This window comes from Canis aureus, chromosome 14 (genome assembly GCF_053574225.1).
Source record: "Canis aureus isolate CA01 chromosome 14, VMU_Caureus_v.1.0, whole genome shotgun sequence".
Classification (NCBI taxonomy): Eukaryota; Metazoa; Chordata; class Mammalia; order Carnivora; family Canidae; genus Canis; species Canis aureus.
This window is the reverse complement of record NC_135624.1, coordinates 36482882-36509806: the sequence shown is the minus strand read 5'-3', so window position 1 is coordinate 36509806 and position 26925 is coordinate 36482882. Positions and strand designations below refer to the sequence as shown.

General features: G+C 46.6%; 1 protein-coding gene across 3 annotated transcripts in view; it reads left to right on the top strand.

Annotated features, from left to right (window-relative positions):
- Positions 1-25808, top strand: part of FAM135B (family with sequence similarity 135 member B) — a 283976-nt gene extending 258168 nt beyond the window's left edge. For all 3 annotated transcript variants that reach the window (XM_077847362.1, XM_077847361.1, XM_077847363.1), the window contains 8 exons: positions 1381-3358; positions 5280-5446; positions 9916-10007; positions 11713-11810; positions 12977-13128; positions 15113-15223; positions 16643-16756; positions 17103-25808. In XM_077847362.1, coding sequence (XP_077703488.1) covers positions 1381-3358; positions 5280-5446; positions 9916-10007; positions 11713-11810; positions 12977-13128; positions 15113-15223; positions 16643-16756; positions 17103-17308 — 2918 coding nt within the window. In that variant the 3' untranslated portion in view covers positions 17309-25808. The remainder of the gene's footprint in view (positions 1-1380; positions 3359-5279; positions 5447-9915; positions 10008-11712; positions 11811-12976; positions 13129-15112; positions 15224-16642; positions 16757-17102) is intronic.
- Positions 25809-26925: the final 1117 nt, after the last annotated feature.

Below are 26925 nucleotides of genomic sequence, written 5' to 3'. Positions count from 1 at the left end.
TTCTCTACAGAAAGCAGGATTCTGTCTTCTCCATGTGTGGCAGTTCATATCATGACTCTCCTGTGAGCTGTGTCTGTGAAGCCTGCTGGTTGCTATGAATTTGCCCATCTTAGAGTTGAGGAAAGTGAGCTTGAATGGGGGGAAAAAAACTTAAGTATTTAAGTTCCATCATTGTCGAAGGCCTCACGGCTGGGGGTTGCCGGTGTCAAGATGAGAAAGCAGGCCTTCCTAGCTCCAAAGCTCTTTCCACACTGTAAATGCTACGTGATGTAGAGAAATTCTTTAATATTTATAAGAATTGTTAAGAACTTTTATTAAGTAAAAGACACGGGATCCCTGGGTGGTTCAGCGGTTTGGCGCCTGCCTTCGGCCAGAGTATGATCCTGGAGTCCCAGGATCGAGTCCCGCGTTGGGCTCCCTGTATGGGGCCTGCTTCTCCCTCTGCCTATGTCTATGCCTCTCTCTCTCTCTCTCTTTCTCTCTCTCTCTCTCTGTGTCTCATGAATAAATAAATAAAAATCTTAAAAAAATAAAATAAGTAAAAGGCAAATCATGAATTACAGTATTTTACAGTTTTGCATTAGTGCAAGACGATTCTGACACTGATTACCTAGTGTTAGGTCAAATAGGTTAAAGGCACAGCCTCTGATAAGACCACCCTCCTATCAGACAGAAGCTTGGGGGTTCCTAGGCCATCTGCTCTCCTGACCAACTGGCTACCAATTCAGAAGGTACCACCACCCCCTCCGGTTTGATGACTTGCTAGAACAATTCCCAGAACTCAGGAAAGTGCTTTGCCTATGATTACAGTTTTAATATAAAGGATACAAATAAAAACCAGCCAAAAGAAGACACCTATATGGCAAAGTATGAAAGGGTCCCAAACATGAAGATCCCATGCCTCCAGAGCTGGTCATCCTGGTGAATCAATGTGTATTGCCCAATGGAAGTTTACTCAAGCCCAACTATCCAGTTTTTATTGGGGTTTCATTATGTGGGTATGGTTGGTTGAATCATTGGCCACATGATTGAACCACTCTTCCCAGATGTTGTACTGGTACCACCTGGCTCAAAGCCCCAACCAAATAATTGGTCTTTCTGGCATGGCAAGCCCCCATCCTGAGTCATCTCCTTAGTACAAACTATTAAAGGACTCATCATGAGTCACCTGGTTAGTATAAGCTTTTAAGGCTTGCCACCAATAACAAAGACATTTCCATCAAATGGGAAATTTCCCAAATTCAGAGGTTGTCCCCCAGGAACCAGGAGCAAAGTTCAGCCAATTTTTTTTTATTTTTTTTATTATACAGCCAGGCTTTGGGATAGTTTGTGGACATAGTTTCTTAAACTACAGTACATTTTTCTTTCTTCTTTTTGTAGGGTGCAATTTGAGTGTTTACCCTAATTTTGATGTTCCAACAAGTCCTGCAATAATGAATCTAAAAGACACAGAAGAGAACCCTATTATAAATAGAAAATCACCTTTTAGGGAAGACCTTGTCTTGCCCACCATGAAACCACTTCAGATGGACTCTGATGAGGAAGTTACTAGGTGTCCAGAGCCAGACAATAGCATAACCACACCAAAACATGTGGATGTGTGCTCCAAATCTCAGGTGTATCTGACAATTGGTGAGTTCCAGAACAAGGCAGATCTGCCTGAAGATGAATGTTGGACTGGCCAGAGGTCTGATGTTGGAACACATCCACTGGCAGATGAGGACCTGCCCAGAAGGAGTCCAGGTCCAGAGGATGGCCAGGCCCCAGTACTCACCTACATTGATGTGAAATCTAGCAATAAGAAGCCTTGCAGTGCTGAACCCACAGTGGTCATTAGTGCTCAGCATGAGAGCGGGCACTCTCAAGATAACTATGAATCAGACAGAACTGTGCCAGGCAAAGACATAGCAGGTGGAAGTCGTCCAAATGCCATCATTTTGGAGAAAACAACACTCCATGAGTTAAGTACTCTAGGAAAGGTTGCAGACCAGGAGGGCAAGGTGGTGCTGCTAAGTCTAAAGCTCATCCCCTCTGAGCCCTGTGATCCACTAAACTCCACTTTGAGGGATCCCTTGGATGTTAGGGCTTCCCCAAAGGACCCTCATGCAGAGGAACAGGAGGAAGTGTCGGTGCTCTCTGGGGTCATCAAGAGGTCCTCTTCCATCATCTCTGATTCAGGCATTGAGAGCGAGCCAAGCTCTGTTGCCTGGTCCGAGGCACGAAGCAGGGCCCTGGAGTTACCCAGTGATCGAGAAGTCTTGCACCATCTGGTTCGACGACATGCCCTGCACAGGAACTCCTTAGAGGGTGGACACACAGAGAGCAATACGAGTTTGCCAAGTGGGATCCAGGCATCTCTCACCTCCATTAGCTCTTTGCCTTTTGAGGAGGAAGAGCGGGAGTTGGCCAACACCAAGTTGACCAAGTCTGTGTCTGCACCCCAGATCAGTAGCCCAGAGGAGTCCTCTGAAGACACGGACACGATGCAGCAACGTGGAGGTCTTGCTGAAAGGTCAGCCATACCCATCAAGAGCATAGACTCCCCAGGTGCCGGGACAGACTCTTTCCCTGGGCAGGTGGTTTCAGGTGCTGACAACCAGCAGGGCCCTGGTTACATAGACATCCCCAAAGGTAAAGACAGTCAATTTGATCCTCAAGGACCTTGTTGTCTTGATGGCAGGACTGAGAACCCTCCAGACATTGAAACCAAAGGTCTTAATTTAGAAATACCACGTGTCATAGCACTTGAAAACCCTCAGAATAGATCTTGTCCTGGAGTACTAATGGAGACTCCAAAGGGCATGCCTGAAGACTTGAATGTGGAGAAAGGAGCTCTTTCCGACAGCAGCATCTCAGATGATGAGACTGTCGCCCACCATAAGGTGCCTGAATGGAGCTGTACAGCAGCCGCTAATGCCAGTGACCTGGGTTCAACAGGCGAGCAGAGCAGCTCACCTTGCATCATTGATGATGCAGCATTTAGCAAAGGATCTCAAGCTCCTCTGGAGGCCGGACATGAAGCAGGCACTGTGTGCTCCACTGTGACTCACTCCATTAACTCCCAGCTTTTAGGAACCCAAGAACCAAGGGCAGTCACTTCCGTCATGGTGTCCCACCTGACCCCTGCAGAGACCTTCACTCTGGACAGCCTGAAAGCCGTGGAGGTCGTCAACCTGTCTGTGTCTTGCACTGCCACGTGTCTTCCTTTCTCCTCCGTGCCCAAGGAGACCCCTGCCCGGGCTGGATTCGCCTCCAAACAGACCCCGTTGCCCATCACTCATCAGCCTTTGGGTTCCTTTGGAGTTGTTTCTGCCCATTCCAGCAAGTTGGAGGAAGAAGTCAGTGAAAGGATGTATAGGTAAGCTGATGGCTGGCTTACCCTCCCCAGCACAGTTTTACATTTCCCACATATTTCTCAATTTCATGCATACTATTTCAACCTTGAGATAGGAGTTATTTCCTGGTTCAGATAAAGTAATATACTTACGTCCTACAAATCAGAGATACAGAATAGTATAAGTAAAAACTATCAGTAAGCCCATCTCTCAAATACAGCCACTGCGTAAGTCGTCCTACACTTGTTTCTATTTACATCTCTATCTAGTCCTCTTATGCAAAAATAGGATAGTTGTGTACAAACTGTAAGGTTTTTTTCAACTTAATGTATTGGGAACATTTCTTTACTTGTAAATTTATTTTTGCGTTATCACTTTAATGTTTAAACCATATTCCATCATATAGATGTACCATGATTTATTAACAAACTCCTTTAAAAAGGGACATTTGAGGGGTTTTTTCCCCCAGTTTTTGTGATGATAACTCTGTTTTGAGTGTCATAATACCTCTGTCTTTGCACATTTTGAGAGGGCAGTTCTCTAAGGGCCTTTGGGCCCTTAGCAGATTTGTCTGCTCGGCCCCTTTGTGCAGGTCTTACGTGTATCAGTTCTTTTGCCATGCCAAAATCCATCCCTTAATCTTTGCCTTACATTTGCATTCATTATCGCTCCCTCATCTATAAACTCTACATTTGATTAATTATGTTATAGAATCATTTTATTACTTTTCTGCAAAATGCTGAAGAGGTACATATTAATGATACCCATGAAAGAGATTGCACAGGCAGGTAAACTTTGGGTCCCTTGCTTTATAAAGAACATTAAGTACCTATTATGCTCATGGGATCAATTTAATAATTGCAGTAGACTGCAAGCACTGCCTAATGCTTGGCTGTGGGGTCTTGGCTGTTACTGTACTTCCAGCCTAATAGGGAGACAGAAAGTGAGAGAAGTGAACAAGGGTAGTTGGGTAAACAGGAGGGTTCTTGTGTGTGTGCAGCTGAGCTGGAAATAGAAGGAACCGATCTGGCTGGGGACACCGAGTGAGCCTAGAGACGGTGGCCTGGGGGAACCTTTTAGAGGTGGCTGCCTAGCAAATATGAGACACAGTGGTGAGGATGATGATGGGGATGGTAATGGGATGGTGATGATGGTGAGAATGATGATGGTGATAAGGCTGGTAACAGATAATTTTTTTTTACTATTTAATCAGTTTTGAGTACCATTCTAAGCATTTTTGCATAGACTATATCAATTAACACACAAAATAACTTTGTGGATTAGATAATGGTGTATTCCCCTTCTACAAATGAGGACATTCAGTGCAGAGAAGTTAAGTGGTCAGTCCACAGCTAGTAAGGGTCAAAGCTGAGATTCTAACCTTAGCAGTCAGACTCCTGAGTCTGTGCTCTTACCACCTTGTCCAATAATCAGGCAAAGATTGTGGTAACCCTGGGGAAAACGCATTTCAGAGAGATTTGAATGCACAAAGGCACGAAAATAAGCAAACTGAATTCAAGCAGGGAATCATGAGAAATGTGTTCTCTTTGGAGGTGGGGAGATGCTGCTGGGAAGTGGGTGGAGGCCAAGCCATGGTAGCCTTGTGGGCCACTTTAAGAAGCTTTCACTCTGGGGAGATCTTTTTTTTAGGATTGATGGATCCTGGGAGCTGAATGGAATCATAGAAGTCCTGCTCCATGCAGAAACCACATAGAAATCTGCAGAACCCAAACCAACAAAACTTTTCCTGGAATGCTTTCCTATCTCCTTGTTGAGAAAATGCTTCCCTCACCAGCATCTCCTGCAGCCTCCTATTCTGCCTTTGTTGCTCGCAGATACTTCCTTGTAGATATTCATCTCTCCCGCATCCCAGCCACCTCAACTCATCTCCTGCTCAACACGGCATACACAGTGTGGCTTCTGATTAATTAGTGTATTCTCCAGTTTTTATCAGGCCAAAGAAAAATTTAAAAAAGAACTGAAGATTGATGGATTTCTGTACAGTGACTTATCTGTACTAGCTTCTGATATACCGTATTTCCCACCAGAGGAAGAGGAAGAAAATTTGGAAGATGGGATTCACCTGGTAGTCTGTGTCCATGGCCTAGATGGTGAGTGCCAAAAAGGTTTCCACCTCAAAATTCTGTATTATACACAGTTTTTAACATTTATAAATTAAGTCAGGTATTCACTCAATAGTGTTATTAGCAACCATGGGATGGCAGCGTGCTAGGTCTAGGGAAATGGCCTGGCCTTGTTCCCAAGGAAGATATCTCTCTGGCACAATAATCTGTTGAGTAAATGAAATTCATAAATGAATGCAATAAAGCAGTGAAGGAATATATGGAATAAATAAATATTGGAATGAATAATTAATGAAACTAATGAACAAAAATAAAATAAAGACTGGAGTGGATAGGTGGATGGATGGATGGGTGGGTGGGTGATTAGGTGGCTGGATGGGTGGATGGATGGATGGGTGGATTATTGGGATGAAAATGTTAATGGGAGCATGAATAGAGTGTATGGGTTAATGGAACCCATGTGTCAAAAGCACAAGGGAAGAAACAGAGTGGAATGAATGCATGAATTCATTTGGAAGGGACGTGGGTTAGTGGCCGAAACTGTTTCGTTGCCTATTTTTATTCATTTCTCACTTATGAGGCAATTTTTGTATGTCAGATACTGTACCAAGTTCTGGGATTGCAGAGACCCAACATGGTTCCTGACCTTAAAAAATTCTTAATTTTGTGAGATCAGCAAATATGGACTGAGAGCTGAATGCTACAAAAGAACTATCTACCAGTCCTGTAGAGGTCCAGGGGAGGAGAGAAGGGAGCAGGAAGGGCTCCTGCTTGTCCCACTCTCCAAAGGACCTAGTCTCCACTGTCAGATTTCTTAGGGTTTCTCAGTCAGTCCAAAATCTCCGTAAGATACGGAACTTAGCTCTGCCAGAAGATCTTGCGGTCCCAACTCAGCCTGGACCAAAGTCAAACCCTTAGTCCTCTTTCCCCTTGTGAATTCCAGCCTCACCCTAACTGGTTAAAGACAGCAATCAGAGCAGCTGGAGATACAGGGCATCTGAGTTCTCCTCAAGCTCAAGTTTACATCATAATTGATCTGCAAACTGGAATGTGGAACATGATTTCTGGAAAAGTCTTCACATCCACTTTATATGGACTCCAATGCATAACTAATGTCAGATAAAGGAAAGGACTTCTTTAGGCCTTCCTGGGTGATGAGTGGCAAAACCTGTGGTCACAGTCTTCTGGTGATAAGTTATTAGGGAGTGGTGGTGTGCTATGCTTCCAGGACACAATGTTCTTAATTCCCAATCCAGGGGCTAATGCATGTAATTGTCTGGCTTTATGCCTTGGAAACCGGGACACTCAATCAACAGGTCTATTTGGTCAAGTGTCAAATAATCCAGTGGTAAATAATACATTCTAGATGAAGAAGAGGAGGAAGATGAGAAAGAGCAGCAGCAATGGCATATCTGTCACCAGGGGCCAGGCACCATTCTAAATGCTTAACATATATTAATGTCAATGATCCTCACAATAGCCCTGCAAAGTAGGTGGTATTATGGTCCCATTATAACTGGGGAAACTGAGTAAAAGGGCAGCTAACTAACTTGTGTAAGTTCCCTTAGTTAATGTGGTTGAGCCAAGGTTAAAACCCAACTGACAGACTCCCAAGACCAGGGTTTCATTCTGCCTTATGCCAACAAATTCATCTCTTTCCCCATCCAAACCTTCATCCCCATCGCTGTTTGAGTCATCTGTTAAAAATCTTACCAGATCTGGTCATGCCAGTCTGTTACCAAAAACCTTTTTTTGTAGCTCTCAGAAAATAAAATAAGCCTTTTAGAAAGCTCCTGTATTCTAACCTTCCCCACTATCATCTCCTCCCCTTTCGCTCCTCTCATTATATCAACTCTGCATCTTTCTCAGGGACGTTTGCCATCTCACACCATTGTGCCTAGGGACCCCAGGCTTTCTCTCTCTGGTGAGTTGTCCCCACTCAGCATTGACATCAGTGCTTCCAAGGCCCAACAGTTCGCATATCTTTCCCTAATTTTACCCCACCCAGATACCAAGTACTAGGATTTCAAAATTTGTACTGAAATTGGAATACTTTTTGAATAATTTATTTAAAAAAAAGAAACCTCAAATCACTACCACAAATGAAATACTAGAACCAGTTGGCCAGCAGGGAGTGTAACACTAAAAATAATTACAGTGATTTGAAAATAATCCTCTTGAAGTTTGGCCCAACTGTCAGAAGACTGGGCTTGAGACTCATTTTCTTTCTTAAAAAGTAAGAAGCTAATGAAGACATACCTGTGGAGTTTGTTTTTGTTTTGATTTATTTATTTTAGAGAGAGAAAGCAGGGGGAGGGCCAGCAGAGAAGAATCTCAGACTCCTCACTGAGTGTGGAGCCCCATGTGGAGCTCCTTCTCATGACCCGAGCTGAAATCAAGAGTCAGATGCTCAACTGACTGAGCCGCCAAGGCGCCCCTGAAAACATACTTGTTTTTAACTGGGACTTCCAATCAGCAGTGCTGCAAGAAAGACAAAGAATGACCTTCTCACTCATCAGCGTGATGTACTTTCAATGCAGGTGTGATGGAAAACTTAGCATCATGTCACTCATGAGTAGTGTGCTCCTCCTACTTATCTGATATTAAATTAAAATGAGAAAGACTCTCCATTTCTTCATGAAAGTGAGAAGTCTTGTCAGGCCATGGACTTTTATTTTTGTCCACCATGTATGTTGAGCAAGGAGGTTATAAAGATGGAGCAGCCTCATCCATCTCTGAGCTGTGTCAGAAAACAGAGCTGTCAATTACGGCATTATCACCTGGGCATAAAGTCATCAAAGAGACAACCAATATCACGCATAGGTGCTTTTGAAGGTTGTTTCTCTGGTTCAAGGTACATATATATCCAGACTCTATAGAGTTGTACTAGACCCACTTGTTCTGATGTCACTTCCAAGGATATAACTATATTAACAGAGAACTAAAGAAGTTAATAAGAGTTAATGAATATTCACACAACTCCTCATGATGTGCCAAAATCCGAAGATTGGTATTCTTGTAAATGGTCTCAATGTAACACCTTATCAAATGGTATTTTCTGAGAAAGTTTCAAGTTGCAGAGCGTTCTCTCTTGCTCAGTAGCTGAAGGAGAGGGGCCACCAATGCTCCTTATTTAGACTCACTATGCTAAATATAAACACTCGCTACTTTTCTTTTAAGGCCAGGTCCTGGAAGGTCAGTAGGTTGCTTTAAATAAGAACAACAGCAGGACCAAAGAGCCTAATTTATTATCAGAAATGAACAGAAAGAATAAAATTTAACTTAAAAACACAAAATAGAAACCTTGCCCATAATAACACGAGCATTTTGTGACTGTGACTCCACAAGTTTTGGGCATGTGCTCTACTGGGCCACCATCGCATGAGGTGTTTGGGTATATCGGGTCATCCTTAATGGTTAGGGATACCCTCAAATGCCTGTAGTTCTCCCAAATTCCATGTGGCATTTCCACCATCTTTTGAGTCAGTTGTTAGTTTCAGGAAGAATGATAAAAGTTGTTTGTAAATGATATCACTTCTAAAGATATAGCTTATGGTTATAGCACTGTAAGTAATATTGTTTACGAACTACTTTGAAACTCTGGTTGTTTGGTAAAGTAGGTTCCCTGTCTGTCCAATAAGTAGCTTCTAACTCTTGACTCTACAGGGATCCATCTGAGGAATAGGTCAAAAATTCAGGAGGATGCAACTGAACCCTAGAGCCTACATGAAGTGTACACTTAACCATCCTTGAATAAGAAGCTTTTAGGGTTATAGCGGATCCATTCTCCACATGATTTTTACTTCAGACACTACAAGGATGCTCTTCTATGAGCAGTGGCCTCTTAGATTCCTCAGCTGTTACTCCTCCATCCTGGTGGTCACTGTGGAGCAGATGGCATCCACGGAGCTGGCACATTCATAACTCCTGGTCCTAAGGGCAGTTATTTTATTGCACAAACCTGTGCCCTGACTGGCCCATCTGAGGGGCTTGATGGCTGCTTGTAGGTAGCAGAACTAGTCTTTTTATTAAGCAGGAAATTGAAGATGGGACATGACATGTTGGTTACGCCATGTCAGCCATCAAGTGGTACCATATGCAGAATGTCCTCGGTGAACAGAACTGGCTGTGGAAGAGGAGGAGGCAGTGTGCTTGCAGCTGTGTGTGGAATGTTCATGAACCACATGTTTGTAGATCAGTGAGTACGTCCAGGGAGATAGGACTACTAGAAAGGTCCTGACCTTGTGCCAGGGTGCCAGGGGATAGGGCTTGAGGGGGTGGAGCGTAGGACCACTAGGTTGGATTTGTTTTCATTGTTTTTATTATCTGCTTAACTAAAAAAAAAAAAAAAAAAAAAAAAAAAAAAAAAGAAAAGAAAAGAAAAGGAAAGAAAAGAAAAAAAGAAAAATGGGAGAAGAGGGAGACCTAAATCCCTCATGTGTCCATTTTCATATAAGTAACTATGGGTCTGGGGTGGGGTTATCTGTTGTTTTTAGGTAACAGTGCAGACCTCCGCCTGGTAAAGACTTTCATAGAACTGGGGCTTCCTGGAGGAAAGCTGGACTTCCTAATGTCAGAGAAGAATCAGGTATGACGACAAAAACATCAGAATTGAGAGAATCCCTGAGTTGTGTCTACAAGAGCCTCCTAAAGCCACCCTGATAGTTTGTGGATGCTCAGATAGAAGGGGACCTCGCCAAAGAACACTCTTCAGGCACTTAGATGGTCTGGAAAGAAAAGACTCATTGTTTCCTTTTGGGGAGGGTTAAGAAAGAGTAAGATGTAAGAATATGTGGGTCAGGTGGCTGGGGCCCCAGGGTAGGTGGAAGCTCAGAGCATAAATGATCTGGGTGTCCATGCATCTCTACTAGGTTAAGGGCGCTGTCATAGGCATCATCTAGCCCCTGTCATGCAGCTCCCATGGCAGAAGGATATGACTGAGGTACCATAGGGATGACTTGACTGGGTCTTGACAGAGATAATGAACTGATGTCTGTGTGTGTGGAATGGTCACTCAAGAATGATTACGTTCCACAACATGTTGTCATTACTGCTTAAAATTAAACCTCATAAACATGGATTTCTAGTACATCCCTTTAGAATTACATCCCCTGGCTGGGGAGTTCTTGGTACCTTTTTAAACCTACTGTGTCTTCCAAACATTTCTCATTAAGGTCAACTCAGGCCTTAAAATGACTACCAATTATTCAATAAATCATGTTAAATTCACAGAAATGCTGAAGAGACAGCGTCTGAGAGGCTAGAGGGTAGTGAACACAGCAGCATCTGTCTTAGATGTGTTGTAAATAATTTACCCAAGCCTTACACTGGTGTGAGGAGTAGGCTGCATGCTTCTCTGCAGGGCTCAGGAGGAGGCAGGCTCACCCCAGGGAAGAGAAGCTGCCCTCACAGGGCCTGCTGGTCTGCAAGCACGGGTCTCTCTAACTCCATGGACACTAAGAAAGTGACCAGTGCTGCATCCCTGCAGTGCCCTCAAGGACCACTGTGTGGCAGGTGACAATGAGCCACAGGCCTTCTTTTTGCTCCTTCTTTCCACCCTCATGAATATTCATGAGGCCTCTTGTCCAACTTTGTAGCTTGGCTCTTGGCATAGTTCCAGGTAGCCCACAACACTGTAGGACAACTCCACTTATGAGAAAGTGTTTTTTATCTTGACCCCAAATCTCTCTCCCTGTGGTTTCGGTTTCCAAAAGTTCATCTTTGAAGTTATATACACCAATGCAGTATGTCTTTCCCATGTCTGCCCTTTCAGATTTTCAAAGTCATATATGATGTTTCTCCTCATCCTTTTATGCCTGTATCCTCTGACCACCCCTGCTGAGTTACGGATGGCTTTGGATCCTTCTCTGGACATGGCCTGCTAGTGCAGTCCCAAAGCTGTGCTGGAGGAAGAGCATGGGCATGGGTGTGAGTCCTGGTGGCATGGGCTTCCGCTTGAGCCTGTTTCCTTCTGGTGCAGTGGGGCCAGGAGTCCACAGGCACATGAAGCCCCTGGCACATTATGACCTGTTGGTAGATGCTGTGTGCGTGCTGCTCTTGTCCACCTGCTTCTCCCATTGGTTTCCAGCCAGCCTCCTGACTGAGGATTCTCCAGTGTCTTAGAGCCCCTATCTATGGGCCCCTCTCCTTGGTGCCGAACCCTCATCTGTTACCCCAACATCAGGCTCAGGAGTCCTCCCAGAATGTTCCGCCATGGAAGAAGGTGGGCTTGTACACAGAGCCTGGTCTCACTGTGACCCCACCCAACACCCATTCCCTCTCTCTTCTTCCAGATGGACACATTTGCAGATTTTGATACCATGACGGATCGGTTGTTGGATGAAATCATTCAGCACATCCAGTTGTACAACCTCTCCATATCCCGAATTAGGTAAAAGGAATCCACAGGTAGTTAATGCTGGGGGAACAGGGTGATATTTCTGGGTGTTGACTATATACAAGTTCAGCGTGATGCCTTCTGTCTACCACCTTCCTAAGCTAACTTGTTGCTTACTGGTTAGGTGACTTTCAGAGCAGAAGCAAGTGGAGACAGGAACATTTCATAGCTCAGTAGGAGGGGATTGGACCTCAGAAATCCCGAGGTTTGGATTGCTTTTCAAATACTCCTGTGTTAGAGTCCGAGGACTGACTCCACCATGCAGCCTGTCTCAGGCTTTCCAAACCTCTGAGCCTCCATTTCTGCACGTGCTGGGTGAGACTAGCATTGATATCAGTCCTTCTACTCCAAAATTAGCTTGGCTAAAATGTTTCCTGATTAAGGTGATAGTCTATGGCTTGCATTTTCTTTAGCATGCAGTATGTGGACATGGTGGTGAGTCCACATGTATCAGTTGTTTGAGGCCCCCAAGATAAATTATAAGTTCTTTATTTTACAAATGAGAAGTCAGAGGCCTATGGAGATGAGGTTGAAAAGCGAGGTAAAACAATTTCATAGACAAACGTTTGTTTCCTTTCTTGGCCTGTTTTGTGTTCACCATGAGCAGAGCTATGGACCTCTCATGTGATAGGGTTTCCATAAACAGGCACTCAACTTGAAAATAATGATGTGTTGGATCCTCAGATGTGTGAGTTGTTGTGACTGAAGCAGAGCATACGAGGGCGTCCAGCAGCGTGGGCTGGCAGTGGGCAACTCCATACATTTGTAATGATGATGGGCAAGGAATAAAATCACAGAGGGAGTCAGAAGTCAGGTCATGAACAGCCAAGGAAGTGGAGTTTCACCCTGTAAATGACCAGGACCCCCAGGTGGCCAGAGATGAGACACAGAGCACAGGCAGGGCTGCTCTAACAATACAGAGCCTGGCCACACACCCATGTTTCTTCTGATCACACTGGGTGGCAGAGGCCTGGTGCCCCGGGTCTCCATCTCAGGCTCACTGTGACCAGAGTCTGGAAACCCAATGAGGGTGGGTTGGAAGCCCTCTTTGTCAGATCTCCCGAGTTGGGGTGGAGGAGGGCGGCGACCCCTCAGTGCTCCCGAACATAGCAGCTGGCCTCCCGCAGCCACACTCACGTGTGTGACTTCTGTCCTAACAGCTTCATTGGCCATTCCCTCGGCAACATCATCATCCGGTCGGTCCTCACACGGCCCCGGTTTCGGTATTACCTCAACAAACTCCATACATTCCTGTCGCTGTCTGGGCCTCACCTGGGGACCCTGTACAACAACAGCACGCTGGTCAGTACAGGTAAGACTCCTCCAAGCCCATCACTCATCACAATCCATTTGGAGTGGAGAAAAGATGAAAGCAGAAGCAGGTTCTTGGTGGAATCCTATGGCGTTGGAGCCTCTCCTAGCGTGGGATGCTAACCGAAGACCTGGGTCTTACAAAGAGGGCCTCTCTTGTGTGAGTCCAGTGAGGTCAGACTAGATGTCACCCAAGACCTTGTCTGGGAATGGAAGGCTGATGCCCTGGGGTCCTGGCTGGACAAGACCACATAGGTGGCACCTTCGCTCAGCCCGTAGCAATGGGCTTTGAATCATATCATTGCCAGGGCAAGCCTGTGGCCAAGTTCTGACCCCACACATGTAGGGACAACTCTGGACAAGATGGTTTAATCTCCCTGCTACTTAGTTTCCTTATTTTTAAAACAGAGCTAATGTCTGTATGTATGTCTGTGTATATGTATGGATACATTTATGATTTTTAAGCATAGGTATGTGTGTACCTGTGCATGTCTATAAATGTGTCCATCAGATCCGTGTGTGTATCCGAATTGTTGAGGATTAAGCAGGAGAAGGCAGAAAGAAGTTGACTACAGTTATGAGACGTCAATCATAGCGGGATTCTATACTTCTTGCTGGAACGAAATGACATGACCCATAGCTTTGAGACTTTCAGAATTCCCTCTGTCAGGTTAGGGACACTATGGAGTGTAAGGAAGCAAAGCTCAAGGAATCTTGAGCAATCTCAGACAATGAACAGAATTTCCAAGACAGTGAGTTGGTGGGACAAGTTTTTTGTGCAGAAGAAAACAGTAGGTGTGACAACATAGAAGCGTGGCATAATCGGTAGACCACAGGTGGCTCTTTGTGACAGAAATATAGGATGAGCTAGAGGGGCAGGAGGTAGCAGTGAAGCTCTCAGCAAAAGCCTGATGATGAAGGGCCTCATGTGACGTGATGGGGTTAGAGGAACCTGCAGGCCGCATGGGTACTACCCAGGTGCTGATATCTGTAGGAGCACCATGGCTGGCAGATGGCAGCCCACCGGGGGCATCAGGTCACATATAGTAAGAACTGGTTTTTTTTTTTTTTTTTTTTTTTTAAGATTTTATTTATTTACTCATGAGAGACACAGAGAGAGAGGCAGAGACACAGGCAGAGGAAGAAGCAGGCTCCCTGCGGGGAGCCTGATGTGGGACTCAATCCCAGGACCCAGGGATCACGACCTGTGGCAAAGCCAGATGCACAACCACTAAGCCACTTGGGTGTCCCAAGAACTGGTTTATTGAATCATACTCCTAACAAAGACTTCAGTGGTCCCCGGTTGCCCTAACCACCTTTCTGTTATTTTAAGGACATCATTTGAAACGTTGATCGTAATGAATGGAGGACCGTCCCTTTGCCGGTGTCTCTGTCCTCACAAACCAGGGAAGCCATCGTTGGGCAGCTTTAAATGATTAAACCACACTGAACTTTTTTCACACTTGTCATCTTGCGACATTACAAAAAGTTCTGTATTATATCCGTTTCCTTGCATTTTTATCAAGCTCACTTTTGTCACAGTGGCGCCATACTCGTCAGCGTTTCTGAGATCCAGATACCTCTTGGTCATATCCAACCGAGGTCAGGTTGGACTCTGACTCAGAAGTCTGCTTTCGGTTCTTCCACGCACTGTGTGGATCTGTAAGGAACGTTCATACACTGGCTTTATATTTGGGATTGTTTCCTTAGGCTAGACTTATGAGAGGACGTCGAATAGGTCAAAGGGTACAGAGGTGTCCTGACTCCTGAAGCCAGCCGCCGTGTCATTTTGCAGGATGATTTTATATCCTTGCCACAAATACATGAGACAGTTTTTCCTCCAGCTTCCCAAGAATTTGCCCCAGCGTCTACTAGTCTCTTATTTTAAAATTAACTAAAAAATCTCAGTTTCAGATCAATCTCTCTTTTTGGCTTCCTTTATGTTATATTTTGATTTTTGTTTTGTTTCTTTTTGGCCTTTCTAGGTTTGTGGCTCATGCAGAAATTAAAGAAATCTGGGTCCCTTCTGCAGTTGACCTTCAGGGATAACGCTGATCTGCGCAAATGTTTCCTCTACCAACTAAGCCAGAAAACAGGTGAGTGCCCTTCTCGGCAGCAGGCTGCTGTGGCCACGAGCATGAGCTGGAGGTCCAGCCCTGAGACCCAGAACCACTCCATCAGGGCGCCGATGCACGCAGGGAAGGGTAAGGTCAGGGGGTACTGTGTGCACAGGCTCTTCAGCTCCCAGGGAGGCACCGGCTACCCAGGAAACCAGCTGCTCCCAAGAAAGGGTGTCACAGATGTGCCAAGGTGTGCGTAGAGGTCATCTGCCCACATGAAAGCTGTAGCCTCTACTTCCTGCCAGGCTTTCCATGCCCTGATCATGAATGAGCCCTAGGTCTGCGAGCCCACTCACTGCTTCTTCCCAAGTACAGATCCGCCCACTGAAAGGGCAGGTGAGCACCGTCCATTTAGGTTGACACCATAGCAGGGAGACAGGGGTCCTTCCCAGCAGGGCAGAGGTCACGCTTTCATGGGAAGTGTCGGAGCCCCTGCCTGTGTTGTGAAAATGAGCAGAGGACAGCAGGGGTCTGTCTGTGTGTCCACTGAGGGAGCAGAGAGGTGACCGGCCGAGCAAGCCCACTGGCCCAGCCTCTGTCCCATGTCACCCTCTCCATCATCCCGTGAACACCGCCCCTGCTGACATCTCTGCATCTCTCTGAATGTGAGGCCCCGGGCAAGCCCTGACCCAGCATGTCCCTCTGCACCAAGCTGAGCTTTCAGGATTCCCCCACCTAACCCCAGGCGGATAAGAGGGAGGAGGACTATGCAGAGAGGAGTCTGGAGAGCACTGTGGTCACCACCGAGAGCTCGGGAGCTGGGGCGACCATGCAGAGCTGTCCTGGCATGGGGAGAGGGCTGGTCTTTAGAGCCCTGGTCAGTGAGGCAGCCTGGCCCCCAGCAGGTGGTCTCGGGATGTGGTGGAGAGGCACTGGGGGCAGTGTTGGCAGCGGGCCCAGGGTGGGGTGCAATGCAGGGTCTCTGTCTGTGGCCAGTGCTGGGCTCTGAGGACGTGGAAACACGCAGTGCCCTCCAACCCCTCTGTCTCAGCGCCGGGGACGGGCTGCAGACAGGGAAGCGTGCTCAGAGGCTGTTTTCATCCAGTGGTGACGGGAGGAGCACTGCAGTTAGGAGCTGTCCCCATGAGAAGGAGGAGCAGAGTCCTGGCTTTATTCCTTGGGGATCCTTAGCGCTGGCCACACAGAAAGGCCCCGTCATCAGCTGCATGTTGCTCACCTCTCCCTCCTGAGAGTAGCTTGCTCCTGTGTCCTTAGCTTCTCTGACGGCCTCCCCTTCTCCCTGAGGCAGGGACAGCAACAGTGTTGCAGCCAGCTGGGCTCCCCGCCTTTCCCCTCTGCAGGATGAGTCCACACTGCCCTGTGCAAACCCGGGGCTGCACCTGGTTTGCACACAGGTAAGGACCTGGTGAAAAGCTCCCTCCTGGCTCATTGCAGGTCTGCAGTATTTCAAAAATGTCGTGCTGGTGGCTTCTCCCCAGGATCGCTATGTGCCATTTCACTCCGCCAGGATCGAAATGTGTAAAACTGCCCTCAAGGACAGACACACAGGTAAGCCACATTTCATGTCTCCTTTTTAACCGACTTTCTGATAAAAAAAAAAAATGAGTGCTGGGTGATGGGCACGAAGGAGGGCAGCGATGGGCCGAGCACCGGGTGTTACGCGCAATCTAATGAATCATTGAACGCTGCGTCCGAAATGAACCATGTACTTGTATGTTGGCAAATTGAGCTTCAGGAAAGAAATACAAATAAAGAAAAATAAAAAGCACAAGTAAAATTCAGGAAATTGCCGAAGCCCACGAGGGCGCCCGGGGACAGGAACCGGGACACCCCGGGCTTTTCTCTAGATCCCGCTGGCCTGACTTCACCTCCTCCCCTCCCTCCCTCCTCCCAGGGCCCGTGTATGCGGAGATGATCAACAACCTCCTGCGCCCTCTGGTCGAGGCCAAGGACTGCACTCTGATCCGCCACAATGTGTTCCACGCCTTGCCCAACACTGCCAACGCGCTGATCGGCCGAGCCGCCCACATCGCCGTGCTGGACTCCGAGCTCTTCCTGGAGAAGTTCTTCTTGGTGGCGGGGCTCAACTACTTCAAGTAGCGGCCTGGGGGCCGGGCCAGAAGCTCTGCGACCCCGGGAGCGCGTTAGCGGAGACATCCTTGGTGGCCCTCCGCCACTCCAGGCGGAGCTCAGAGAGGAAGGCGCCGTGGCCGGGAGGGTGGGGTGGGGCCGGCCATTCCAGGTGCTTCCATTTCGGAGATTTGGGAAAAGCTGAACCGGTCCGGTAGTGTCACCGACAAGACTTTGCCCGAACCTGTCCAGCCACCTGGAGTCTCTTTCAAGATGCTTTCTAGGGAAAATATGACAAAATAAAGAAACAGAATACTTGGACCTGGTGAGCCCACCTTTTACCCACCCCTGGCTCACAGAGATTGCTCCAGTGTTACTAGGTCTGTCTGGTATGTTCCTAGCTCATAGCTTTATCATTCTGATTAAATTAAGTGCATACAAGCATTTCAGAACTCAGGTTAACCTCTGTGTGGAAGTGGAACGTCTTTGTGTAAATATAATCCTTACTAGATTCAAATGTGCCACTTGTGCAAGACAATGTGATGCCCACACGATCATTCTCTCTCATGTTTTCTCAACAAGGGGCAAAGGAATGCTTTATAAACTCCGATTCTCTTTCATTAACAGCAGTGGGTGGGGTAGGGTATGGGATTTAAGGTACGGGGGCCGGACAAAGGCGATGCTCTTGGGAAATGCAGGTTTGTTACAAAGAAAAACAACTAGAAGGAATGTGGTGGGGATGAGTTGCTTCACCCACTCCTCCAGACTGTCTATGCAGAGCCCTGGCCCACAGATTATTTCTGTGATTGCTTAAATCTCTGTCTGTAGTCGGGAAAACGGACTTAGATCAAACCTAGCAGAAGGGGGCACTGAGGTTGATGCATGCATGTGAAGCTCCTGCTGAAATTCTTCCAAAGAAATGCTACGTTAGCATCTGATGCAATTGCAAAAAAAAAAAAAAAAAAATACAAATACAAATAAAACCATTAACATGGCCAGCTGCTTCTCCTCTCCGTGGAAGGAGAAACATCTAAACGGAGGAGTGCTGGATTAAACCTCAGGGGAGCTCTAAGAAGGTGCTGGTTATCTTTCAATAGAAATGTCTTCTTGCCTTAGGAAAATAAAGGGCTAGGAGAGGTCACCATTGATAAAAACCAATAAATGGCAGGGACGACAGTGAGATCAGAGAGGAGGACAGCAGCCAGATTGAGGACCCAGCTCAAATTGTTACTGGTAAGTCACATAAGGGAAGTTTTGGAAATTGCCAGGGTATTTGATAGGGTTCCAGAGACTGAGCCCACTCTTGGCCTAAAGGAAGCCTGGAGAATCACCTAGTCACACTGAAGGAATGGGTGAACCAGGACGGTAGGGATGACTCACCCGAGAGACCCATCTTCAGGAAGCAGAAGCTCCCGTTTCTGCAGACTCCCCTCCTAACCTGCGGAAACTAATCTGCCACCAGGTTCCTGGTCCCAGTGCCTGGACCGAGCCCTTTGGTCATCAGTGCCATGGTCTTAAAACCAAGTAAATCTTGGCCCATCTGAGAATTTCAGTCCTCCCGTGTTAACAATGGGACTTTGCAGAAACAAGCGCAGACTGTGAGAGACCAGTGCAGGTAGGCAGCTTCGCAGGATGGTAGACTGGTGGGTTTCTCATGAAAGAAGGTGGGGGCGGAGTTGAATGAGCCCCAAAGGCAGACTTCCACACGGTGGAGTCAGAGTTTCTCTGTGGGACTTCTGCAAACTTTCATTTTGTCCTAGGCCTAACCCATATGGGATCAGTTAAGTCCTGTGGGTATTTTTCCAAGTTCTCGATGTGCGTAGACTGGTTGCTCGTGAAACCGAACGCAGTATAACCCAGGAGGAATGGGTTCCTGCAGTGGAGCCCATGACGTTGTGTTTCCTGGTCCAGGCGAGTGTTCATGCTCAGTGCGGGACCATACGTTTGTAGCAACTTCTCCTTTTTTGGCCAAACGAGGAGCCCTGCCCCTCTGATGAGAGCATTTCATTTTGTGTTTCCGATACCCATCAGCAAAGTTTGTCATTCCTCGGTCACTTGAAAGACCGTGTAGCCAGTGGTTATGGAGCCAGGGTGAATCCAATGACCATTGTCTTTTCCAATAACCGGATGCCATTTTTAACTTCAATATGCTGTCTGGACATAGTGAGAACTAATGGCAATAAACGTCCAGCTGCATGGTGCACCCCTTTTTTATGGGGGTGATCTGCTGTCTTTGTAAACCCTCTCTGGCCTCTGAGCATCTATTCTATTGTGTAGAAAGTACATCTCTATATTGTAAATAAGAGTGTCCAGTGTTGCGTGTCATGCCTCATTTGAAAAGGCTTTTTTATGTCTCTTTCTATTGAAGTATAGATATCTAATATATATACATAAATATATATATATATAATGTAAAACAGGGACATTATATTATTTATTATAAAATTATAAACAAAATGCCTGCCAAGATAATGGTCTAGTATGTTTTCATTCTTAGCATAACTTTTGTGGGGTTTTTTTTTGTTTTGTTTTTATGGTTAAGTTTCTCAGAAGTAGGTAGAAATAAAAATTGCTACTGTTGAGATTGATTGGAATCCATTGTTCACAAGCCAAATTCATCCAAGAAGTGGATGTGAACTTAAAGTCACCTGGCGGCTAATCTAATGGCGCGAAGGCAGGTTGAAAGCGCTGGAGTGCTATGAGCCCGGGGAGAGGCTGGAGAGAGGGGAGGCTCCTGCTGGCACCCACGGTCCACAGGTGTTTGCCGAGCGACTTCCCTCCATGCCAGATGGGAGCACAGGGATGGAGGGCACAATCCCCGCCGCAAAGATCACAAGGGAGAGGCAGCCTTGTTAGGACGATCTGATGGAAGGAGGGCTTTGGCGAGGCCCGGGGCAGGTGCAAGCGCTGCTGGAGGCCCATCATCCATGCCCTGCAGAAGGCTGTGAGCAAGATATTTGCTTTGCATAGCGTGTCACCACCAAGGGCACTCGTCCATCAGTTCATCAATCCATCCATCCATCCATCCATCCATCCATCCATCCATCTATTAATTCATTAGTTCATTCATCCATTCAGCAAATATGTATTGAGGGACTGCTGTGCCAGGGATGTACAGGTAAGAGTGAGTGGCTTGCAGCCCAGTCCCAGATGGGAAAGTAAAGGAGGTCGGCGCCACCCAGGAATAGGGATCGGAGTGTGCTCAGAGGAGAGACACCCAGCCCACACTGGAGATGTGCAGGGTCAGGAGAGGCCTCTGCAAGAGAGTCCACGGCCACACACCAGGACTGAGTCAGGGCTGGCCTGGTGAAGGTCGGTTGTGGGGAACTCCAAGAAGGAGCAGAATTATTGAAGGCTCGAAGGGGGGGAGCCCTGACCCTCGGCTCACTGGACAGGCTGATGGAGACGGCGCCGGGCTCCGGAGTAACGGGGCAGAGGAGTGAGCAGTCGGCCAGCCTGCGGGGCCCTCTGCTCTTCCAGGAGGAGATCCCATCGTTCACACTAGGAGGAGAATTTCCTCTTGGAAGCGGGGGCTCTCCCAACCCCCTGTGTTCACATCCTTCTCCCAGGTTAGCTCGTAAGACAGACCCGATCCCCCCCCAACTTGTTGGGGAGCCCAGAGCCATGTTGGCTCACCCTCCACTCACTTCCAACGATACAGGTGACGTGTCTCCCCGGCTTCTCATGGAGGAAAGCTGGAGCAAACAGCATCATGTAAACAGCCACGAAGAGGGAAGGGCTGTTTGGTTAAAATTATTGCAATTGAGCATTATTGTTACCATTTTCTTCTTTTTCTGTTTGTGGGTGGAAGCGTTCAGGGGGGAGTCCTGCCGTGGAGGTGGGGGTGGCCGCCCTAACCGCTCTTGAGCACAGTTTATGTGGGCAAGTGAGGGCCCGGGGCTCAGTTGACAGCTGGCCGAAGCTCCTGTCCCGGTTCAGTCGCAGCCGGCCACGGGCCAGCTGTCGGTCACAGAGCAAACGCAGACATGCAGAGAGAAACACAGCAGCCCGTCCTGATGGAGGATGCGTGGGGCCGGGGCTCGCGGAAAATCACAGGTGCGGTGAGGTGGCGAAGGCCAGGTTCGCAGGGAGCCGTGGGAGGAGCCCATGGGTTGGGGGAGGGCACCAGCACAATGTGCAAATGGAAGGGACAAAGTGGAAATGGCGGCCTGGGACCCAGGTTTTCCTGTGTTGGGACCATGACAGAGTATTCGATGAACCCTCACTTGTGTGAGACAGTGGCATCTCTCCAAGACACGTCCATTGAGCTGAAAAAGCTGGGTGTTTGCAAGCCCCCAGACCTAATTGTCACTTTTTTTTGCCATGTGATTTGAGCACCAACGGTAACACCATACCCTGGTGTTTCATTTCTTTGTTTCCTTTTTTTTTTTTTTTTCATTTGCTTATTCGCCCCATGGTTTATTGAGCATCTATTTTTGTGCTGAGTTTTGTACTAGACTATAGAGCTATTAACATATGTCACATAATCCTAAATACTAAAGGGATCTCGTGGGATAATAACATTTAAGATTTTATTTTTAACTGTTAGTTATGAAGTTAAAGCTATGAAACCTCAGCGCCGTAAGAGGAACCATGAATGTTTATTCCAGACTCTATGGTTCACATCTTGAGCTTTGCTCTTCCAAACTCTGTGCCCACGTGTCTCTGTCCACATATCACAAAGTAGGCGTGCACTGCAGTGACATTACAAGTCTATGTTCCACCTTTTTTGCTTTTGCTTTTTTTTTTTTTTTTTGCTTTTTCCATGGTACCTCAGCATTACATACAATACTAGGGATGTCTCAATAGAAAACACCATTGAAAACCTTTGTAAGCAAAGCTGAGCCCTTCCCACTTCTTTTCATGTGAAATGGTAACAATACGCTCTACTTTCCAATGGGCTAAGCTCTGTGCACCAATTTTAATTTCAGGGAGAAGGGCCCCAATGGCTTCTGTCACACGAAGGAATGTCCCCAGTGTGTAGAGCTGGACTTCCAGTCGAAAGTTAACGTGTGGAAGCTGCTGGGTCATGCTTCACTGATCTCTAAAGCAGGTTATGTCCCATATTTGTAAAGTTCAGAATGTGCTTTTGTTTTCATTTCATGGAAGTGGTTATGATAATATGGCTTTGAAACCATCCTCAGACTCAAGCCTTCATGGTTCATCACAGATTCAGAACTTGTGGAGGTTAAACAAACCTCAGGCTCATTTGCTTCCTTTTTCTCAAATGAAGGAGCAAATGAATAGAAATAGCACTCTGTGTTCAACGTCTGTTGTCAAGGTCTTCTGCATGTGTGATTTCATTTCATCTTTAAAAGCTGAAAAACAGGGACATCTGGATGGCTCAGTTGGTTAAGAGTTGGGGGTCTTGATTATGGCTCAGGTCATGATCTCAGGGTCATGAGATTGAGCCCTGCATCAGGTTCCTCACTCAGCACAGAATCTGCATGACCTTCTCCCTCTCCCCCTGCCTCTCTCCCCACTCCTGCATGTCCTTTCTTCCTCAAATAAACAAATCTTGAAAAAAAAAAAAAAAGAAAGCCACACAACATACAAGCAATGCTGGTACAAGTCAAGTTTGACCTGATGAAGGTCACACAGCTCACCAAAAGTGGAGTTAAGGCTTGATCCCAGAGCCTCCATTTTTTTAAAAGAAGATTTTATTTATTTATTCATGAGAGACACACAGAGAGAGAGAGGCAGAGACACAGAGGGAAAAGCAGGCTCCCTGCGGGGAGCCCGATGTGGGACTTGATCCCAGGACCCCGGAATCACGACCTGAGCTGGAGGCAGACGCTCATCTACATCTCCCCGAGCTTCCATTTTGTCTGTTAGGCTATGATTTCTCCAACCCAGAGAAGTTCATAAATCATAAAAGTCAAACATCTTGTTGAAATCAATGCCAGTTTCAGTCTTCATCATCTAAACCACCATCTTGTGAGCTTTCTCATACAACGTGTTGCTATATAAGAGACACCTTCCTAACCAGCAATCAGATGGTGGACAATTCCATGACAAAGGTGGTTTTAGGAAGCATGCTCTGGAAGCATGGTCCATGGTTCGCTGGCATCTATGCTCCCCAATCACTGTGTCTCAAGGCTCTCTTCGTCCTGCTAACCCAAAACCACTTTCCCAAAACCATGACACCTCTCCTCCCACAGCTGCCCTAGACCACCCTTCCATTTACAGCTCCTGCCTCTTTCTGCTACCCCCACGTTTGAATATTCACCCAGGAATTCGTGCCCTGTGCCCATGAGCTTTGAGCATGCACTAAATGCTTTGTGGACTGTTTGTTCCTGCTTCGGGGTGAGTCTGGGCTCCTTGTCCTACCATCAGAGATAAATCTTCTTAAGGTTCCAGGAACCACTCCTTTCTCAATATGACAATGTTGTGTGTGTCTTCGTAGGTCTCCCACATGGTGCACATGTAGTTTTTTTGAGAGCAGAAACCAGGTGTACATTGTTAGTGTTCCCTGCTGCTCTCTCCATGGCCTGGCACAGAGTTGGGGTTCGGTGAGAATCTTCTGGGAGGGTAAGTTCCTCTTTGAAAGCTCACATTTTCTTCTCCATGGTAGCTGATTCTGATGCAGGAAGGGTTTAACCTTGATCTATGTTTTTCTTGTAACCTTCTGAATCTGTAAGAGGAAAGTAGTTTCCTGAGACCAAAGATCATACGGGTAGGTTTTTAAATGGGAAGAGCCATTCTATCTCCAGGGCATGCTTTGAAACCAGCGAGACAGGGTTAAGTTACCTTAGCCATTAAAAAAAAAAAAAAAAGTTGAAAATACTTCAAGAAGTAGTTGGTACCTACAGATGAATGAGGGGGAAATAGAGGTTCTGGAACTGTGCCTGCATAGAGCAGGTGTTTTAAAATTGGCTGGTGGGTAGCCTAGGAATACTTTACAGCAAAAATTTGGCTATAGGAAATTTTCTTTGTAATAAACTAAGAAGTTGTCTCCATGGGCCTCAAAGAGATTGGTTCCTTGAGGGGGATCACCTTGAATGAAACTTCAGGCTTAAGCTTCCTGCATTCAGAACATTCCACTGTGATTCCAGGAGCCACCAAACTGGAGCTTTTCAGCTCATTTCAGTGCATAATTGGAATATCTATGGAGTGAAGCTGTTTTCTTGTTGCTCAGGGTATAGTCGTTTTAATTTGAGGGTCAAGAAAAGGCAAGAACTTGACACATTGCCAAGAACAATACTACATTTCATTAAGGCGTTTGGAAGTTCAAATTCTGTAAACATCATTCAGAATCTCCTTATTGCATGGAACTGAAGAGACCCCTTGAAATGTCTTTTAGCTCAAGGTTAAATTTTCTGCATATGGGAAAAATAGCCTGCTTCATGCTTCTAGTTCCAGAAAGTTTAATAACAATCCAGGTATGTCCGATAGCTTGTGAATACGTCTTTGCCTTTTTTTTTTTTTCCTTTTCAAGAGAGCACTTCACTCTGTTCCATCTACTGTCTTGTCTGTATGTAACTTAACATGAAAGTTTGTAATTTTTTAGCTTCATTCACCAATTCCTGTAACTTATTCTTGAATGCATTCCTTTCTAAATAGCGTTTCGTCTCTGCCCAGTTCTATGCTAAGCCCTGCTGGCCACAGTAATTTGCCACAGAAGACCCTGCCCTTCAAGAATTTATAATCTAGTAGGGGGAGTGGATACCCACATAGAGGAATGTTCATGTACATAGGATAATAAGCCAAGAGAACAGGTTGGAAACTTTGAGAATATCAACATCCCGATGCCCCTTAAAACAAATCACCCTTGGCATTGGGGTTTGGACATCCTTTCAGGGTCTGGAGGCAGAAAACCAGCCCAGGTGAGAGGCCATTATGGCCTCAGCCAGGCCACTCAGGACTTGAAAGCTTCACTTGAAAGCAACCCTTCCCCAGATCAGTGTCAAGTTAAGGAAGTTACTAAAGGAGAAGCTGAAATTTGCATGTACTACAGCCCAATCTGTCAAGAAACACGACCACCTGAGTGGCCTATCACTCCTTGACTACTCTTACTAGTTCTTTTCAAATTAATAGACCAACACAGCTTATCAAGTATAAAAGGCAAGGCAGTAGTGTCTGTAAGCGTTGCCATGCTCAGATTTGACCCCGAGAGCTAGCCTGTGGCTTGTGTCTATTCTCAGACAGCAGAGGGTTCTGGAACTTATTTTATTTTATTCCAGTTTTCTTTAGTTTTCAAATGTGACCTTCTGTGTCGTAGAAGGTAAAGAGAGGCAGGGTCTTTTGCATGGTCCCTTTCTCTGAAAAAGAACTTGAATGTACAGCTTGATGCCACTGTGAATTCCTAATGTGTATCTATTCTGGTGACAATATCTGTATACAATGATCACCACCTCCCGCACACCCCTGAACACTGTCTGCAAAACAACAATAGTAATAACCAAGTTGATAGTGCCAATATAATTCTACTATTTTTCTACACTTGCTCTTCGGTTGGCATTTTGTGTAGCTTGTGATGTGTATAAATGATCAACAACAACAATAATAAAATCCTTTGACTTTGTTTTGCCAGGACTTTGTGTTTATGGGATGCACAGTAGCTACTCTCCAGGAACGTATTTAGGGCTGAAGGAATGATTTCTATGTGTGTTGAGAGGACACTGGGAGCGTGGTGGTTCTTTCTGGGATCCACACTGTAGGGGGGAGCTGGGATATTCTCACATGGCTGAACGGAGCAGGGAGGGAACGCCAAGTAGGGACCCTGGGAGGGTGGGGTCAGAAAATGGGAGATGTCATTTGGTGAACAGGCCACCCTGGTCTTCATCCCTCTATTCAAGGTTCCCCGATTAGTTGGACTTTTTAATAATCAGAGTTGCTCATTCAAAGTGCCTCTGGAGGGATGCATTCTCAGTCTCTGCACAGCATGGCTGGGCCTGTCTGGAGCCCAGAAGCAGCACGCTAAGGGAGGGAAGGTCCATTGTTTCCACAGTACTGAAAGGTTGGCTGTGATGAAAGCCATGCCCAAAGTCTGGTTCCAGTAGAGACCACCCCTGACCACAGCTCGTGCTGGTAAAGGGGCCCCTGGGCGGTCTACAGTTGGTGTGGCCTGGTGTCCACACCACTTGGCCCTACCCCACCGGCCACAGATCACAGGACTGGGGATGGATGATGGGACAAGGACAGAGCTTCTGTAGACCCGCAGACAGGCAGAACAGGGGTGGAGAAAATTAGCCAAACCCATAAGGATATCTCTGAAATCTAAACTGGGGATTGCAGTGAGCCTCAGGCTTCTGCAGTAGGAGGAGAGGAAAGCCACCTGCTCAGGCTGGGTCACTGCAGAGCAGGGCGCTAATGGGGGAGGTGGCTCATCACGCCGAGGGCAGCAGAGCGACCAGCCCCTGGACCTGCCTTGGATCCCTGACCCCAGTCTCTGTAGGATCAGAGGAGGCCAGGGACCTGGGATTCCCATGTGACACTGAGGGTCCTGCATCCGAGTGAGGGTCAGGACGCCCAAAGGAGGGGTGTTCAGAACCCTGTGAGTCGGGCCACAGCTTAAACACACTTGTCCCACATTTATGTTCTGTTGATAGTGCCAATATCAATTGGCAATCAATGTTCTGTGTGTTTTTATAGGTTCTTTACATTTGTGGTTCCAGACAAGCCTGTAAAGGAGGGGGAACAGATAG